At 46.0% G+C, this 19,186-nt stretch overlaps 1 protein-coding gene across 2 annotated transcripts in view; it reads left to right on the forward strand.

Moving 5' to 3' along the window:
- Window positions 1–19,186, forward strand: part of CHEK1 (checkpoint kinase 1) — a 206,691-nt gene that overhangs the window by 164,479 nt on the left and 23,026 nt on the right. For both annotated transcript variants that reach the window (XM_085647395.1, XM_085647396.1), the window contains one exon: window positions 6,548–6,649. In XM_085647395.1, the coding sequence (XP_085503521.1) occupies window positions 6,548–6,649 (102 nt within the window). The remainder of the gene's footprint in view (window positions 1–6,547; window positions 6,650–19,186) is intronic.

The raw sequence follows: 19,186 nt of genomic DNA on the forward strand, positions 1-19,186 counted from the left end.
AGGGGCACATCTGCTTGTGCAAAAATGTCATCACAAAAAATATAATGCACACTGCCTTAGGTCTCAAAGGCCTGCTGTAGGGGTGATTTACATATATTAAATGCAGTGACTTGGGCATGACACAAAGGAGTGCGACACTTCCTGTTTTCATTCATGGTTCGCACCATGTCATGCAGCCTGCAATGGCAGTCTGTGTGGAATTTGTTCGCGGGTCCCTTAGGGTGGCATAAGATATGCTGCAGCATTTAGGGACCCTCTTTAGTACCCATGCCCTAGGTATGTGTGGTACCATTTACTAGGGACCTACGGGGCGATATTGACCTTTGCCAATTGTAGCACAATTAGAGAGCACCTTGTTTTACGGGAGGAGTACAGTGACTGAGGTCTGGTTAGCAGGCCCCAGTGCCCTGTCAGAGTCAAAAATCAGCATCTAGTAACTAAAAAGTGGGCAAAAAGTGTGTGTGGGGGGGTAACTGCAACAAAAGCCCAGTTCTCTATAAACCGACGTCTATTTCTCTATGTTTGCACACATGGCTGAGATGTTCAGGACCTTCTCAAAATGTCCAGACAACTCTTATGGACCTCCCTTTTGATGGTTCACACCTCTTCGGGGCTAAGGCTGATTCCACCTTTGACGGATTTAAAGAAACTAAGCAAACAGAAAAATCCCTGTGCCTACAGACTCAACGTGATACCAAAGGGGATGATGGATGGAGCGTTTGAGCAAATCAAACACACACCCCCAGTCAACTGATCTGGGTTTAATCCATCATCATTCTTTAGCCCACTCCACTACCCAGTTCAGACATGGCCATATGCAAATCAGTCTGACCCTGTGCCTCCTGGGAACAGTCCAGCCCAAACTGCCAAGCCAGACAGACGCAATGTAGTCATTATCGCCAGTTTAAGAAATTTTGTGGATTGTTGTGAGAAAGTGGATTATTAGTAGTGGTGGTTCTGGGACCCCTCCAAGTAATAAGGTCACTATTCTGTATCCGGTCAGTTGTGCCACTTTAATTTAAACCATCACTCAGTACTGTGGCACAGATCAGTCTGGCTTAACTCAAAGGAAACCATTGTACCAAAACAGTTAATAAGTCAAAAACACCAACTCCAATTGATAAAAATGATATACGTTTTACTGATAAAATAGACGTGAAAACCAAAACAAGAAAAATCGGATCAGAGAAACCATAGATATGATTTTTAGAGCTTTTGAGTTTTTCTAGCACCATAAAGCACAATGCAACCATAGGTGTCTGGTCACGTTACACCAGGTCAAAGTAAAAAATTAAGGTCGATCGTTATGTAGCGCGGGTAGGCTACGGTGAAAAGTATACCTTTTGACACATTTTGTTGTGCTGCTGGCTGAATCTGACGGAGGGCTCAACAGTGGCGAGTTGATGCGCAGGGCTGGTTCCAGTGAAATCCTCCACGTTTGACATAGAAGCTTTTCTAGAAGTCACGCAGCTTTTAGTGGGGCAATCCAGCAACTTGAATCAGACTGGCGGTGGGAAGACTGTGGATGCGGTTCGGCAGTGCTCCCATGGTAGGCTCTGGTCCTTTTATGAAAAAGCACACTTTTGCAATCTTGAGGGGGGAGGAGAGTGCACTCCAGGAACGTTTGAGCTCCACTTTGTGAGTTTGGAATCAATCTCCCAGAAGCCACGATCAGAGTCCATGGCAAATCCAGTTGGAACTCGTCCTCTGAGTTCTTTTTTGTTGCATGCTACTTGCAACTTTTTTTTGTTCCTGGAGCTTAGCAGCAGGCTAGCCAACTAGCCCTTGGATTCTACTCTTCTGTCTTGGTTTAAAGAGGGAGCAGGTCCAACCTCTCCACAGGTGCTGTTCTTCTAAGGTCCAGTCCTTTGATTCAGTAGGTGTAGTCATTCTTTTGTTTTCCGTAAGTCCAACAGTATTCTGTAGAAGGTAGCTAAGGGTGGCATTTTTTATACCCGGCGCGAGATTGTTGGTCGGTGTGACTCCCTAATCAATAGGAGTAACATTTCCATGGTTAACCCTCCAGACTCATACATCACTTCCTGGGGGATCGGCACTAAACAATCCCACAGGGCACCTCTCTGCCCAAATCCAAGATGTGAAAAATGTTCTTTCCTGGGTCAGAGCTATTGGCACATCCTGAGGTGTGTCGAGGGAAATGAGGACCTCCTCCTACAAAACCAGTTCGGTGACAGGTTTTCCTTCCACTGGTATTGAAGCCACTCTGGCTACATAGACAACGGCAGGGGCAAGCCTAGGTGTGAGTTACATCTACCTGTGACCGGGGCTGCCCCTTAGTGGACACATCCACCAGGCCACTCTGTCAGGAAGTGGTCACATCTCCTCCCACCCAAAGCCATTTTGTTCCCTTTCCTGATATCAATTCACACCTCCCAGCAGGTTGCCAGGTGACAGTTGGGGAATTATCTCTGGAAAGGCCACTAGAGGCTTTGTGGAGGAAAATATCTACTTTGGTGCCATTTTCAAAATAGTAATTTAAAATCAGACTTTACTATGAGACTATATTTTAAATTGCCAATAATTTGAGTTCTTGAACCATGGATTTAACTAGTCCTAAACTAAAGTTATACATTTTAAATTGGTATTGTAAGAAAATATCTTTTTTTGCATGGTCACCCCCAAGTTTTTCGACTGACGATGCTGGTTTTTTAGACTCTGAGAGTGCACTGAATCCTGCTAACCAGACCTCTGTGCCAATGCCCTGACCCCAAAGTGTATGTCGAAATGCCTGTACCTGATTGGAAATGGCTAACTTACCTGTAAGTCCCTTGTATATGGTACTCTGGTACCCAGTTCATGTAAGTTAGAGGGGTACCACAGGACTGCAGCACATGTGCCACTCTGGGGGACCCCAAGTAAAACGAGTCCCTCCAGTCCGCCACTCCAGACTGATAGGGCAGTCCTGCACTGCTAGCTCGACTTTTCCATTGAAAGCAATCGCAAAGTCACCAATTCTCCTGGAAATATAAGTTACCCCTCTGGCAGACCTACAGAGCCCTAAATGCAGGATGCAACACAGGCAGGACCTGTACTTTACATGCCCTGACAGTAAAATACGCAAAACAACCATTTTTGCTTTGAGAATGCTTTGGGTGCCCAATTGCCAAGTGCCACGTTACCCGCTAACCCCTCAGCTGTGCTAACTCTGGATCGGTGCGTCCAAAGTGGGCACTCCAAAGTATCAAACAACTCGTTACATTGTATCTCAAGTCGAAATGAATGTAACTTGTTGCAGTATGCAGCTTTAGCAAAGATGGCACTCTGTTCCCTTTACATCTCCTGTGCCTTTACTAGCACACATGGAGCCTGCTCCACGAGACTGCCATCTTCCTTCCTGCAGAGAAGTGCCAACGACAGTCTGTAAGAACAATAGGCATTGCAGGCTAGGGAAGTGTCATCTCACTCCTGCAGGAATCCACTTGGGTGTTAGCCTTAAAAGGCGTGCTTTAAAGGTGAAGCCTTCTTTAAAGGGGAGATGCATAAAGGGGAGGGCTGCCCAATTGTTGAGGTAGATACGCTGGCACAGGAAGCAGAGAGGGGGAAATGAGTTGCCAGACGGGTTAACCCAAGGGCGTGTAGCCCGAGGTAGCCACAACCCAGGGGTGGACTGGGAGGTTTTAGCATCGAGAGAGGGGTCTCACCTTCTTGTGCAGAAGGGTGCACCATGGGATAGTCTGATGCCACACTCTACAGGAAGTGGTCAACAGGTTGTAGGGAACCTGGTGGCCCATTGGCTACAAATCGCGTACGGCCCTGAGGGCACTTTCCGAGCATAAGAAGGGCATCGCAGGCACTCTGACCCCTGATCTCAATGACTTGGAAGATGACCAAAGCAGGACTGCCCTGCTGCACTTAGGGACCAGCGAAGAGAAGCTGTACTGACTGCACTTGCCGGCTAGCAAAGAGAGGAACTGTGCCTGCCATGACCTGCTTGAGAAGATGTCTCTAGATCCCAGTCAAGCTGCGAGAACGCAAAAGGCCTGCTGACTGGCCTCCTGTAAGCCGCACAGGGACACAACACCTGAAGAAGCCTGTTGGTAGGCCAAAGTCTTCAAGCCGCTACCACTGCGGTGGTGCAGCACCAAGGACCAAGATCCGATGCACAGAGTTGCACCTGAGTTCGCTGAACCTTGGAGTGCTGTGGGAGACACCGACCTCGACCCTGCAACCAGGAATCCCTCACCATCTTTGGGGACCGAGGAATCCTTGCGGGGAGACCCCCGTCAAACGTGCCACATCCACAGCATCCTTGCAGCATCTTCAGCATCCTTCAGCCCTTGCATCAAGACCACTCCATACAAATCCATTGCAACGTGGATAACGTGCCTGGAGGTGCTGATTGACTGCTTCTTCTGTGAGGGTAACTGTTCTAGAGGACTTTGCTGGTCCCCTGACTAGCTCCCTGCCTGAGTTGGTCGCTCCAGGTACTTCCAACAGACCACACTGACACTTTCTACGTTTTACATGAAAAAGTTTCTAAGTGCCCAGTTTGTTGACTTTGCCTAGGCTTGTTCGCGGTTGAGTGAAATTGATTCGATTTATTATTGCTTATAAAATCAATATCTCCATAAACCATATTTTTTTCATTCTAGTGTCTTAAATTTACAAAAATACAGTGTTTTTTTAAATTGTTGTTGAATTTCTTGAGTGTTGTGTCAATTTCTTTTTCAATTGTGTTGGTGCTGCTTAAATGCCTAACACTTATTCCACTCTGGAAGCCTTTCTTCTCAATACCACAGCTACCCAGGGTTGAACTGAGGGTTTGACAGACAAAATCTAAGGATCCTAAAGGGGTTGGCGATTGTATTACGCCGCTGAAAGAGACTGGACAGCCAGGGAATTTCTCTGATGGCGAACCTCCTGGCGGGATCTGTACAAACTCAGCTGCTGATGTTTAGCAGAACACAAACGGCAGGTGCAGGGTGTCTGCCATCAATTGGAAAACCATGGCTTGATCTTTTTCACACTGCAGAGAAAGCGCAATGTCAGAAATGTTGTGCTTTGGAGTTTCTAAAGCAGCTTTTAACTTTCTCTCAGAGACACCTTTTGTTTCGATTGGTGCTCGGGGCTTGTTTATGCCTTCCTGCCTCTGCCTCTCCAACCCAGAGTTCTGAAGATCTGGAATGACCAGGCCCAAGTCATCCCAGTGGTGCTGAATTGTCCCAGGAAAGTGTGGTACCCGTAACTGCTGGGCATGAGCATCTGTCCTCTGATCAAGCTGCAACTTTGAAACATCTTCTGTCACAGCAACAGGCCATGGTACTGCCCCGGATTAGTCTGCATCTCCATGCTTGGAGTTTGACCTGTGGCATTTGACCTCCTTTGACCTTTGTCCTTAGCTTGTCATCATCATCTTGGCAGCCAGGCAGCACACTAGAAAATTAGTGTACACCAGTTATTGGGTTAAGGTTGTGACTTGGTGCAGCTCCTGACAGATCGACCCTCTTCAAGCCAAGTTGTCTAAATTGTATGTTGTTCATTTTGTCCTTGGCCCAGCAAGAAGTTACTTAAGTCACTGTTAGAGTCTACTTGTCGACTCTTTTAGCTTTTCTGCAGTTCCTGGATCAACCATCTTTCTTTAAATCATCTATTATCAAGTTTTTTTTTGGAGAGGGTTGCAATGTTTATTTCCATTAAAGCCTTTTGTGATGCCGCAGTGGTACTTGAATTTAGTTCTCACTTTTTCCATCTAACAAGGTCCCATCTAGAGATGTACACACTGGTCATGCCAGTCTGCTGATAGTCTCTGTATCTGAGGGCGCTTACAACCTAAGAGAGGAACTGACTTCAGCGCACATGGGTGGTGCTTATGTGCAGTTCAACGTGTGCAGTATGGGGCCGAATGACATGAGCTGGAGCTGCACAATACCACCTATGGACGCGCAGAGTTCTACTTTGAAGTTTTCGGATCCAGTCTGACAGCTGGTAAACTATCACAAGGGGTGGAATCTGAAGTTAGATAGCGTATCCACTAGAAAGATTGTTACCACAGGTAAGTAATTCATTTTTTCTGTCCCAAACTCTGCTTCCAATGTATGTGATCTTTCAGAACAAGCGTAAAATGCTTTGCTGTAAATTGAATACGAACACACTAGCCCACAATCCCAGGAGTACTCCTTTTTGGCAATTTTCATCACATTTTATTTGGGTGTTCCTTGCTCCTGATCAGATGAAAAATGCATATTGGTTTGCCTGGGCTTAAATGGGTTGAGTTTTCAGATCCTGGCTGATTTTTGCTAGCCACTTCATTTGAATTGATCTTTATCTTTTTGTTTGAGGGTTAATATTTAGCTGGACAGGCCTTTAGGACAGTGTGGACTAGTGGGATATGTTATTTATTTCTTCTCCTGATCTCGGGCAGTTTTATGAGGGATACTAACCCAAAAATGTTGATTGGCAGATTCCTCAAAGGTACATGTGCTCCCATGAAGCTCTTTCTATTTAATTGCTTGGTTCAAAGCCCTGTTAAAATTGCATTACCAGTTTATCATTAAGCTGCTAACTTGTCTGCCTGTGTTCTTATAAGGTGACTGTATCCACTACTGACCGGCGAAACAACAAACTAATTTTCAAAGTGAACCTGGTTGAGATGGATCAGAAGATCCTGGTTGACTTCCGGCTCTCAAAGGTACGTATTGCAGTTCTGTAAAATTGTAGCTGAACATCCACATGAACAACAATACCTCTTAACTCAAAGGTTTTCCTGGAATTTGAATGTATCCACTGAATGTAAGTAGTTCTTCAGTACATATTAAATAACTTTTAATACATTTCTTATAAATTCTCTCCATATTGTGTTTTCCATTTTATTTTCAATTGCATCACCACTGTAGAGTGAACTCATTCATTTATCAATGCATTTCTAAGCATACAGCACTTAACTGTTTAGTGATTCCATATTTGGGGACAGACTAATTTACCTGTGTCACTGAAGTGGAGGCCCTCTTCTGTAAAGTTCCACTTCCATGTGCTTACCCAACTCCTGTTACGAACATCCCTTGTGTAGGATGTGTCTTTATGTATGTAATCTGCGTGGTGTGTGTGTGAGACTGAACCAGAGTATAGGAGGCCTCTGAAATCCATTTTGAATATCCCTGGCCTGACCTTTTGCACAAGATAGAGACTAGGTGTTTTTCTAAGACAGTAGAGTGTGTTGCTGACATTCATGAAGATAGAGGGAGGTGGCCTAGACTCTCATGTTAGAGAAAAGGAGACCAGGTTTCTTAGAAATTTTGCAGCGTGAAGGGCTGGTGATTGCTGTTCTTGAAATACTACCATTTAGTGAATGGTAGGAGTGAAAGGTGGGACTGCAAGGTCCTGTTGTACAGCATGAAGGGGACCCTTTAGGTGAGGCCCAACCTTCTGTTTTTCCCTGATCACTCTTTCAGTTTGGCTGATGGTAGCGAGGTGCAAAAAGCTCATGCACCATGCCTCTGTTGTGGGTGCTCCAGGCTGGAGACACCAGTGTTATGAGAAACATCACGCCAGGCCAAGGCTGAATCTGGATGGTGTCATGGAGAGGACAGTCGAAATGAGAAACACCCCAAACCGGTTCTGAAAGTGCAGACTGTTGGTACACATCTCCTCTCTGCTGTTACTATACAAATGCGGGAGCCCAATTGAAAATCCAGTTCTAAGTTCTCAACAAGTAAGGAAGAGAGGGCTCCACAGAAAACTCAGAGTACTACTGGGCAACAATAGCTGCTGTCTACCTGACAATCAGCTTCTCAGAGATTGGGGGACATCGCCTGAGCCTACCCTTTCTTGGAAGAGCTACATTTTTCTAATGAATCGCCTAGAAGCCAACCTGCCTGCTGATAGAGGAACAGAGCCTGACAGCACTGCCGGAGGAGTAAGATGTAGCATGGCTCCGGAGCTGGTGGGGGTTCTAGAAGAAAGCAACTACGAAGACTGAGCTGTGTACCCCAGTGTTGGAGTTAAAGTCTCTCAAATGTAGTTGCTGGTGGGAACTATGATAATCATTGTTGAGTACTTAAAGATAACTGAAGCCAAGTTTGGGGCTTTACTACAGTGCCCAGAAGAAATGCAGTTTAATCTAAGTCACATTACATTGAAAATTTAGGCCGGTGCGTGGCCTTGTTTCTCAGAGATCATCGGCCTGTGCATGGCTGCACCACAAGCTATAGATCGACCTCCGCATGATTGCACCTCTAGTCGGATATTGGCCAGCACGTGTCCACACTACCAGGATGAGATTGGCCTGTATAGGGCTACACCGATCCAAACAACTGCCTACCTCTTCAGTTTGTGAACTAGTGTTCTGCAGGGAAAGCTGTCCCTGTCTATGAGACCACCGTCTACATTCATCGGAGTAGTGCATCAACAAGTGCATGTCTTCTGAACGGGTGCCGCCAGTCAACAGGGAGAACCTGATGGAGCTGCTGGTTCCTATTTTTTACCTTCCAGAAGCACAAAGAAGCAAGTGCATGGAGATGAAAGTGGGCAGCTGTGCAAAAAACCTGATCAACCAATGGGTAAGTACTGAATAACACATCTAAGAAAGAACTAATCAATTGAACTGTGAGACCACAACCTATGATAAATGGGGCGACCTGCATCTCAGTCATAATCATTCTACTGCTTTAATCTTGTGAGAGAACAGCGTAGACCAGATAAAATGGGAGAATCTGAGAGGATTAGCAGATATAGGCGCAGCCTGACCTTAGCACCCAGGTCACTAAATTGTATCTTGCGTATATTATTTGTGTAGTATTCCATTTAGTGTGCATTAAAGCATTTTACTTCTTTGATAGTAAAGCACCTAGCTTGGCAGTTCGGGCTGGAATGTTCCCATGAGGAACAGGGTCAAGACTGATTTGCATATGGCTGGGTCTGAAGTGGGGTAACGAAGTGAGCTAAAGAAAAATGATAGATTCAACCCAAATGTGTGACTGGGGGTGTGGGACTCAAAAGTTTCAGCACTCGGTCCATCATCTCCTTGTGTATGCTGTGTTCTTGAGCATATACAGGAGTTTGGATAGGGTGATCATTTTGTACAGGGCAACTCTGCCCATCAGAGAAAGCTGAAGATTCCGCCAGTGTCCCATATCTGCCTTATAGTCCTGAAAGACTCTCCCCAAATTGTGTTGGTAAAATCCTGCCTGGTCCACCGTTACATAAATGCCCCAAGTATCAAAACCCCTTAGGTGACCAGCGTAGAGGGCATTTTCAGCCCAGCAGAGGCTTCCATGGAGCAAGTGGGAATGCTACCAACTTGGTCCAATTTATGCGCACCCCGAGAACTTCCCAAATATATTCAAGATGTCTAAGATATTGGGGAATGGACTGAGCCAAGTCGGCAAGGTAGAGCATGATGTCATCCATGTGAAAGGAGATCACATCTTCCCACACCGAGGGTCCAACTAAGACTTTGAGCGTCTAACCTCACCCAGGCGGCCAGGGACTCCACCCAGGCGGCCAGGGACTCCACCTCCAGCGCAAACAGCAGCAGCGAGAGGGGTAATCCTTGCCTAGTCCCTCTGCCAAGGGCAAACTCTCGGGATAGTATCCCATTTGTTCAACCTCGTGCCCTCGGTTTGTTGTATAGGAGCTGGACCCAGGCCAGGATTTCTGGCCCAACCCCCGTCTTCCACAACACCATCAGTAGGTATCCCCATTCTATCAAGTCGAAAACCTTCTTGGCATCAAGTACTAGCAGGACTATTGGATACCCCAGGACCCTCACTGTGACATACACCCAAACAACCGGCAGAGGTTGTGCCTCATGAATCTACCAGGCATAAAAGCCTACTGGTCCAGGTGTATTAGTTTATGAATGTCTTGAAGCAATTGGTTCACCAACACCTTGGCCAGAATCTTATCTTCCAGGTTCAGTAGAGTGGTAGGCCTACAAGAGGCACACTTGTCCACTAGCTTGCCCTGCTTGTGGATCAGCACAATTGTTGCGGTATGGAGGACCTATGGGACGGATCCCTCCTACGTTGCCTCATAAAATATTTTTCTAATGTGGGGCTGGCCAACTTACTCGCCAGGCTCTTGTAGAACTCTCAGGGAAACCTGTTTGGGCCTGAGGCGGTCCTGCTCTTAAGCTCTCCGATCGCCTCCCTAAGCGCCCCGTCTTCTATGCTGCAGTGCAACATCTCTCTATTTTCAGCCTAAAAGGTACGGGTCAAGGTTTGTGTGAAACTCATGGCACTGTCCCCATTCCATCCCTGACCTGGACTCATACAGACTCTGGAGGTGTGTTGCAAAGGCCCTGTTGGAAATGGCCCTTTTTGCAGGGTCATCCCTAAACTTTTTGCCTTCCTCCTGTATTTTTTCTGACCTGTTTGTGTTGATTTTATGACTGTGGGCACTTTACCACTGCTGATCAGTGCTAAAGTGCATATGCTCTCCCTTTGTAAATATGATGTGTGAATTGGTATATCCATGATTGGCTTATTTGGTTTACCTGTTAGTCCCTAGTAGCGTGGCCCGTGTGTGCCCAGGTCTGGTAAACCAAATGCTGCTGGTGGGCCTGCAGCGCTGGTTTGCGCCACCCACAGAAGCAGCTTGTAAAGTGTATCTCAGACCTGCCACTGCAGTGTCTGTGTGCAGTCTAGAACTGCAATCTTGGCTGTGAAGTGCACCCACTTCCCAGCCCCTGAACCTTCCCTTGGCACCATGTAAGCCACCCCTATGGTAGGGTGCATTGTATGTGTAAGGTAGGACATGCTCTGATGTGTGTAGCATGTCCTGGTAGTGAATTACACCCAATTTCGTTTTTCACTACCTGTTCTCCATAGGCCAGAATGGGCAGTTTGACTATTACACTCTATAGTCCTAACTGACCCCAGGAACATGGTAGAAAAACTAATTTAGTCTGCCTGAGCTCAGAATATTAAAATACATCTTTTAGTGAAGGTTATTTTTATATTCTGTGTTTGAAAATACCACTTTTAGATAGTAGCTATTTTCTTGCCTAAACCTTCCAGTGTGCTCTGCTGTTATGTGTATTGGCTGTCTGGGTTTGGAGTGACAGGGCTGGGGAATTCCAGGAGACCGGGTGAGGTGTCCCAGTGGTGAATGGAGAAATCTGCATCTAGATGGGTGGGAGGAGTTGCACCTGGGACCTGAATAGGCTGTGCCTTCCCTCCACAATGCTGGCTCCACCTCCTGTGGACCGTCTGATGTCTCTGCCCTGCACCCTGAAAGGAAAGAAGCAGCCTGGTAAACAAAGTGCTCCAGGACTGAGCAGAACTGGTTCTGGCTGTGTTCAGTGACTTGTGACTCTTTAGAACAAAGACTTTTGGGGTATAAATATCTGTGCTGAAACCCCTACAATTTGTATTGCCCCTGGATTTCAAGACCAACCTCTGTCCTTGGAACTGAAGGAAGCTGCAGGAGAGGACTGTCCTGGTGTTGTGTGCTGTTCCCTGGATTGGCCCGCAGTAGTTTTCATTGGACTGGAAAAAGGAGGGAAAAGGAGCTGTAAGAGAACTTTTTAATCTTGACCCTGCAATCACCCAAGGGCTAGAGAGAAAACTGGCCTCCTGACTGAAGTCTCAGGACCAGTAGACTTAATTGTCGTCGCTAAGGCCTGTTTGCGAGCCGCCGCAGCCGAGGAGCGTGAAGAAAATCATCGCTACACCTACAGAGCGTAAAGAAAATCATCGCATCGCTGCTGCTGAAGGCTCGCTGGCCTGATCATCGCCCCGCACGTTTGCGGCCAGAAAATCATCGCTACAGCTGCTGAGCGTAAAGAAAATTGTCGCATCGCTGTCGCTGAGGGCCCACTGGCTTGATCATCGCCCCGCACGTTTGCGGCCCGAAAATCATCGCTACAGCTGCTGAGCGTCCGGAAAATCGTCACATCGCTGCCGCTGAGGGCCCGCTGGCTTGATCATCGCCCCGCACGTTTGCTGCCCGAAAATCATCACTACAGCTGCTGAGCATCCGGAAAATCGTCACTAACCCCCGTTAGCGAGCGGCCGTGACCAGAGCGTGAGGAAATACATCGCTAACCTGCCGGAGCGACATTTCTTGTGGATTATTTGCCAACATCTCAGAACTGTGAGTAAGAGGGGTCGCAGAGACCACTGTCCTGAAGTGATCTTTACCTTATCCATTGGAACTATTTTTACAGCATCCATAGAGAACTATTTTTGTACAGTATTGTGATTTCCTCGTTATTTGGTCTTGTGATAAGTCTCTATAAGTATAATTATTTTCTTTGATAACTACCTGTGTTGTGTCCTTTTGTAGTGTTCCTCACTGTATTTACTGTGTATGATCAGCAACGCTTTACACACTGCCTCTGTGATTAGCCTAACTGCTCGTGCTACGTTACCACAGGGTGGAGCAGGGGTTGTCAAGGGGGTACAGCCCTTCACTCTGACTTAGAAAGAAGGGTCCCTGCTTGGACAGTGGCCATCCACTGCCAACCAGAGACCCCCATTTCTAACAGGCCCCAGCTATGAAGCCAAGAATCTCTCGTCGATGCAACTTCGTTGACGATGGCTCCGTCGACGGACCCGAAACCTACTATCACAGGTTTACATCGACGAACGTCAGTGACATCAAAGACATCTATGGAAGGGTCATCAGCGAAGGCTCCGACAATGACAACCTCGTCTACGGTTCTTTTGGCAACGACTGTTCCGTCATCGGGTACTCTGTCTACGATTCCTTTGTCATCAACTTTGCCTACGGCACAGGGAAATGGATCTGAGTTGACGTCAAAAAATGTACAAGCAGTCAAATAGAGAGATGCTGCACTGTTATTTCATCTGCAGTTTCCCAGCCTGAACGTAGGTCCTCACAGGAAATAGTTTTGCCTATCCATACCTCTCCTAATAAGGTTCCCCTTAGTCCTCCAGAAGAACTTTTTGAATATAAGGTTGAAGAGGATGGGGACTCTGATGAAGAGGGCATGTTTGGTGTCGCACACAGTCCTTCGGACCTTCGGATAAAATGTTGAGAGGATGAGGATGAATATTATTACTATTCTCATGACCCTAACCAACAAAATAGACAGACGGAACAGAATATTCAGATGCCTGTTTCTCTAGTGTCCAATGTGCAACATATGGTGGAAGGTTACTACCGCAGATTTCCACCATCAGAACCAGTGACTTCAATCCCTGAAACTCCGATTGCTAAGTCATCTTTGATCACAGAGTCAAACCCTACATCTCCACCACCTACTACCCCGCAACCTCCGGTAGAGGAGCATCACACTCCTGACAAAGAAAGACAGGAAGGGGAACTGGAAGACGTGTCCCTTCCCAACGAATGGGACGATTACCAGATACAGACACCATCTCCGTCAAACCCGCCACCAGTGGGCACACCACCGGAAGACATAGGAGGTTATCATTCTCTAATGGAAAGGGCGGCAAGGAGATTTCAGCTCCCCATGGCCACCAAACAGTCTGATTGTTTACTATCCGGTTTTAAGGAACAAGCTAAGAGACAGGTTTGTTTAATCCCCATAGTGGATTTCATATGGGAGGAAGACCTAAAGATGATGCAAACACTGGCTTCCATTCTAGCAGTTTTACCTAAGCTAGAAAAGAAATACAAGGCACCTGGTAACTCTCATGCCTGCCTCATAGTCCAGCCAAAGACGGATTTGGTGATTTCCCAGGTGGCCCAACGCCATGCCAGGAATCCTGCTTCACCCATGTCTGCCCCTCCTGACAGGGACGGGAGACGTCTTGACACTATTGGCAAGAAATTCTCCACTATGGCAGCGACCACAGTTAGGCCAGCGAACTCACTCACAATAGTAGGTAGATATGACCACCAAATGTGGTTGGAAATTTTGCGGTTTATTGATCTGTTGCTTGAGGAGTCTAAAGCAGAAGCAAGGAATATCCTTCAGGAAGAAGGAAGGATCTCAGCGGAAATAATTGATTTTACTGTGGACGTATCGTCGGCAGGTTTCTGTCAGTGTGCTTGGACGCAGTACTAAGACAGCAGGAATGATTTAGAGCGACTTCTTTTTGGTAGAAGGTGCAAACTAAGGTCATCGATATGCCTTACGATGGTGAATCCCTGTTTCGTCAACACATTGATGAGGCTCTGAAAGCAATAAAAAAGGATACGGACACAGCGAAGACGCTAGGCACCCTGCAATTTAAAAGACAGCCCTTTTGAAGAGCTCGAGACCGAGCTTGTCTTCCTTTCGGGGAGGTTACAACCAGTACAGGCAATTTCAAGCATATCCAGGACAATCCCAATACTTACCGGCACAACAGCATCAGCAATCATACAGAAAGCCACCTTTCGCCTCCTACAAGCATTATAGAGAAAATAACATCCTTCAGAGGCAGAGACACTTCCAAGAGGCAATGACGAACCCCTGGGGTCGGCCACAAATCACACTCCTTCCGTAGAAGTTGGTGGGAAAATGTTTTGTTTCCTCCCCAAATGGTCTAGATATAGTTTCCAATGGTCACACATTGGCATTTCTACAGATTCCTCCAAATTGTCCACCTCAAGGCCCTTCGCCTTCCCATCTAACTAAGCTACTGTCTCAGATCAACATCATGGGAGCGATCGAAAAGATACCAAGTGCACAACGAGGGACAGAATTTTATTCAATATGTTTCCTCATAAGAAAGATATCAGGGGAATGGCACCCGATCTTGGACCTTTGTCACCTCAACAAATACCTAAAATAACAAACATTTTGTATGTTGTCTCTTCAGAAGGTTCTACTACTCCTGAATCAAGGAGCTCACATGACTTGGATCTTCAAGACTCCTATTTCCACATTCCTATTCACCCCAAACACAGGAGATTTTTATGCTTCAGAGTGGCCGGCACAGGTTATCAGTTATGGGTTCTGCCCTTCGGCCTTCTTTCGGAACCTCGAGTGTTCAACATAGTATTAGCACGAGTGGCGGCTTATCTACAACAAGCAGCGATTCATATTTTCCCTTACCTGGACGATGACCTTATAAAAGCGAAGTCCTCTTCAGAGGCAAGCAGACATACACATGAGTGCATATTTCTTTTCCGGGCTCTAGGGCTGCACATCAGCGTTCAAAAGTCTCAAATAATTACCTCAAAGGTCAGAACGTTGTACAAGCAACTAAAGACACCCTACAGGCAAATGCTTTCACCTCACAGGAAAGGCAAGAAATGATACGCTGGCTGGCAGCTCTAATCTTCATGAAAAACTCAATTGTAGTATGAAAGTACAAATCGCTACTGGGATCGCTTTCTTCCTGCATTCCCCTAATTCCCAACTGTCGCTTGCGCTTGAGGCACCTACAGGAAGAACTAGAGAGTCAATGGTTACAGACCTCAGGGTCCTTCGAGGATATCATTCGGATAACAACACATTGGAAAGATGCACTTAAATGGTGGACGCACTTTCCAAATGTAGTCAGAGGCCGTTCCTTCTTGACCGACTCTCCGCAATATGTAATTACGACAGTCACCTCCCTCGAAGGCTGGGTAGCACATCTGCAGGGTTTAATGGTCAATGGCAAATGGGACAGCCAACAACAGTCCTTACATATCAATCTGTTGGAACTCAAGGCTGTTTTCCTGACTCTGAAGTCTTTCCTTTCAAACATCCCTGGAGCATCAGTGTTAATTCGGATGGTCAACACTACAAGTATGCACTATCTAAACAAACCGGGCAGAACAATATCAACTGTGCTGTCTCTACAACAACAACAACAAATAGGGAACTGGGAAATTCAACACTAGATAAACTTAACTGCGGAACATGTTCCAGGAGTGGCCAATATTCTTGCAGATTCCCTGAGCAGGGTAAGCTCTGTCAGTCACGAGTGGGAACTGCACCAACCAATGTTGGACCACCTCTTTCAATTGTGGGGCAAACTAAGTTTAGATCTGTTTGCGACCAGTCAGAACGGCAAATGCCAGTACTTCACCATTTGGCTACCCCAACAGGGATCGTTGGGGGAATGAGTTTTTGATCAAATGGTCAAAGATATATGCCTACGCTTTTTCTCCAATTCTGTTAATCCCAAGGGTGCTCTGGAAAATGAAGAAAGAACCTTGTTGGATACCGCTCATAGCACCCAGGCCCGCCTCTTCTGGTTTACAGAACTCCTCCTTCTCTCGGAGTGCAAACCCATTGAGTTACGACCAATATCGAATATGTTGACGATGAATCACTGGCAGGTCCATCATCCAGATCTGACATCTCTTCCATTGTCGGCTTTGCTCCCGAACACTATGCATTTGCTGGTTTAGCCATCCCCGCTGATTGTCGCGAAGTCCTTGCTAATGCCAGGGCACAGTCCACTATTAAAACATACAAGCTCTAATGGAAACAATTCTGTCACTGGTGCTCAAACTAAAAGGTGCATACTATCAACTCAACACCAGAGCAGATACTTCAGTATCTCCTCCAGTTGGCAAGATCTGGTCTCTCTCTCTTCCATAAAGGGCCACCTGGCCACAGTATCCAAATAGTTCACAATCACTTTGCTCTTCTTGAATCATATATCAATTTCTAAAGGGATTATTCAGGTTGTTCCCACCAATAAAGTGGCCACCACCACCTTGGCATCTCAGCATTGTGCTTGCTCAACTAATGAAAAGTTTGTTTGAGCCCATTCATAGAGTTGAATTAAAATATTTAACATGGAAAACATCCCTTCTGCTGGCACTTACATCAGTTAGACGAGTAAGCGGAATACAAGCTTTCACTATTCAACACTTTTTCCTTCAATTCACAGAGGACTCTAATCCTTCGTACAAATCCAACTTTCAGCCCTAAGGTCCCATCAGATTTTCACTTAAACGAGCCAGCCGTTTTAAAGACTTTACCCCCCAAGTCCGCTAACACCAGCAGAAAGATCATCACATTCCTTGGATCTCAAGATAGGTATTAAACACTATTTGCATAAGACCGCCAACATACACAAAACAGACCAGCTGTTTGTGGCATATGGAAACGTCAGGAAAGGATATCCTGTTACTAAACAGACTATAGCACAATGGATATCAGAAGCCATACAGTTAATCCTTCAGCAAGCAGGCAAACCACTATCTTCGACAGCAAAACCAGAGCTGTTTTCTCTTCAACAGCCCTCTTTGCAGGTGTGCCCATAAAACAGATGTGCAGAGCAGCAACCTGGTGCAGCAGGCACACTTTTACACGGCATTACAGTTTGGAAGCCGCAAACCGCGCTAATGCAGTTGTAGGACAAGCGGTTCTCCGTAATCTCTTTCAATAAGGTGAGCCTCTTTTACTTCCCACCTTCTTGCATTCTGGTTGAGATATATATATATATATATATTTTTCATTCCAATACCCTCTCAAGATAAAAAGGGTTCGACACAGCTAGGGTACGTCTCACAAAGGATTTTATTCTCTACCAAGTTCAAACAGAGTCCAAAGGGAAAAAGAACCTCTAGGCAGATGCATGTCAGCTTTCCTCAGTGCCGGTTCATCAATGAGTGGTTTTCACCTGGGATCTATTTAGGTGTTGCTGCCGCCACTCCCATCGAGTGGAAGACTCTCCCCCAGCTCACTTTTAAAGGTGCAATACCTCTCTTTGAAGGCTCCGCCATAGACCGCTGCAGTGCGCTATGCCACATCCGACAGGATAGCCCGTTCAGTGACAGGCTATATATATATATATATATATATATATATTCCACTTGTTTTGTGCAAGTAATTGTTTTATAATCGTGCTTACAGAGCTTTTTTGAAAACGTTTTGCTATGTACACATATCTGACACTACACGCAACATGCAACCATCATCTTAATCGATATTCATGCTCTGTAAAGTAGCCTTCCACCTGTGATAGCCATGCATCTAAAAGCTACATAACAGAACTTTTCCCCACTGCCAGAGGTAACATGGTTGCATACGCTGTCCACAGCACAATGTAATGTGGTACGGCCCAGGGGCAATACCATGCATAGATAATAAACACACGAACACAGATAGATAGTGGAAGTGGGTACGGGCACGTGCGCTCGACTCCTTTTTATTACCAGGGTCACATATCCAATGACGTCTGTGCTGAATGCGTGTGGGGTGAGTGTAAACCAGCCCTCAGGGAATGGTTGCTGTTAGCATCAACTACAACAGTAATCATTGGATCACACACAGAGATTCAATAATAAAAGGGTCAATAGTTTGTGCTGCAGTAAGGTAGGGACACTAGATGTGAAATAATACAGAAAAGATTTTATCGTAAAAGAACCATAACTTGTGGTATACTGAGATACAGGCAGTAGATCTGAAATAATACACAAAAAGATTGTATCATAAAGGGTCCATCAGGTCTAGTGCACTCAGATAGCCACATCAAAAGCATTCAGCATGTGCACAGCCGGTGATTATGCGTGCTACGCGCGGGCCGTACTAGGAGCAATGTCTGTTGCCTACAACACTACATCATCTGCAATAGCGACTCAATCTGAATTGTAAACACTGCTGTCTGCAGTGTAGGCCAGAGAGCGGTCAGCAAGGGGCCACAGCCACGTGGCGTTGACTTGAGCTGTCCTGTTTGGCGTACGCGAAGCAACAAAAACCGTGTGCGGACCCTGTGATGATGCGTATGCGTGGTGCGAACAGAGCGCACTGGAGCAATGTCTTTTACCTTCTGGACTTCGTCATCTACAAAAGCGACTCGATCTGAATTGTGAACACTGCTGCCTGCATTGTAAATTGAAGGCAGTAGTGAGCACAGTCTTCCATGAATACTTTTTCTCACTTCCTCTCCACAAAATACAACAACATAAATTATACAAAACTCTGCAATAAATAAATCAAAACAATTCGAATTGCGACCTCATCTGTCCACTGTTATTCAGTAGTTCTTTACCACTACCAAGAAGAATTTAGTCATTGTACTAGACCTATAAGTCATCTTAAAAAACTTCTTCAAGCAAGTATACTAAAAGGCTATTGTGTATATTTCAATAGACGTTGTAGTTAGTTGCCTACTGGATTCTGTAATTAAACAATCACCACTCGATCTGAACTGTGAGCCCTGCTGACTGCAGTGTAGGCCAGAGGCAGTGGTCATTAACGCCTCACAGCCACGTGCCGTTAGATTCGGAAGCACGAGTTGGTTGCACCTGATCGAAGGGGGTACACACAAATCATCACAAACTTTAATTTCTGACATCCTCAATCACAGAATCAAGACCCCGTTCCACTGTTCCGACCTGCTGTACCACGGTGTACTCCACC

This window comes from Triturus cristatus, chromosome 3_2 (genome assembly GCF_964204655.1).
Source record: "Triturus cristatus chromosome 3_2, aTriCri1.1, whole genome shotgun sequence".
Classification (NCBI taxonomy): Eukaryota; Metazoa; Chordata; class Amphibia; order Caudata; family Salamandridae; genus Triturus; species Triturus cristatus.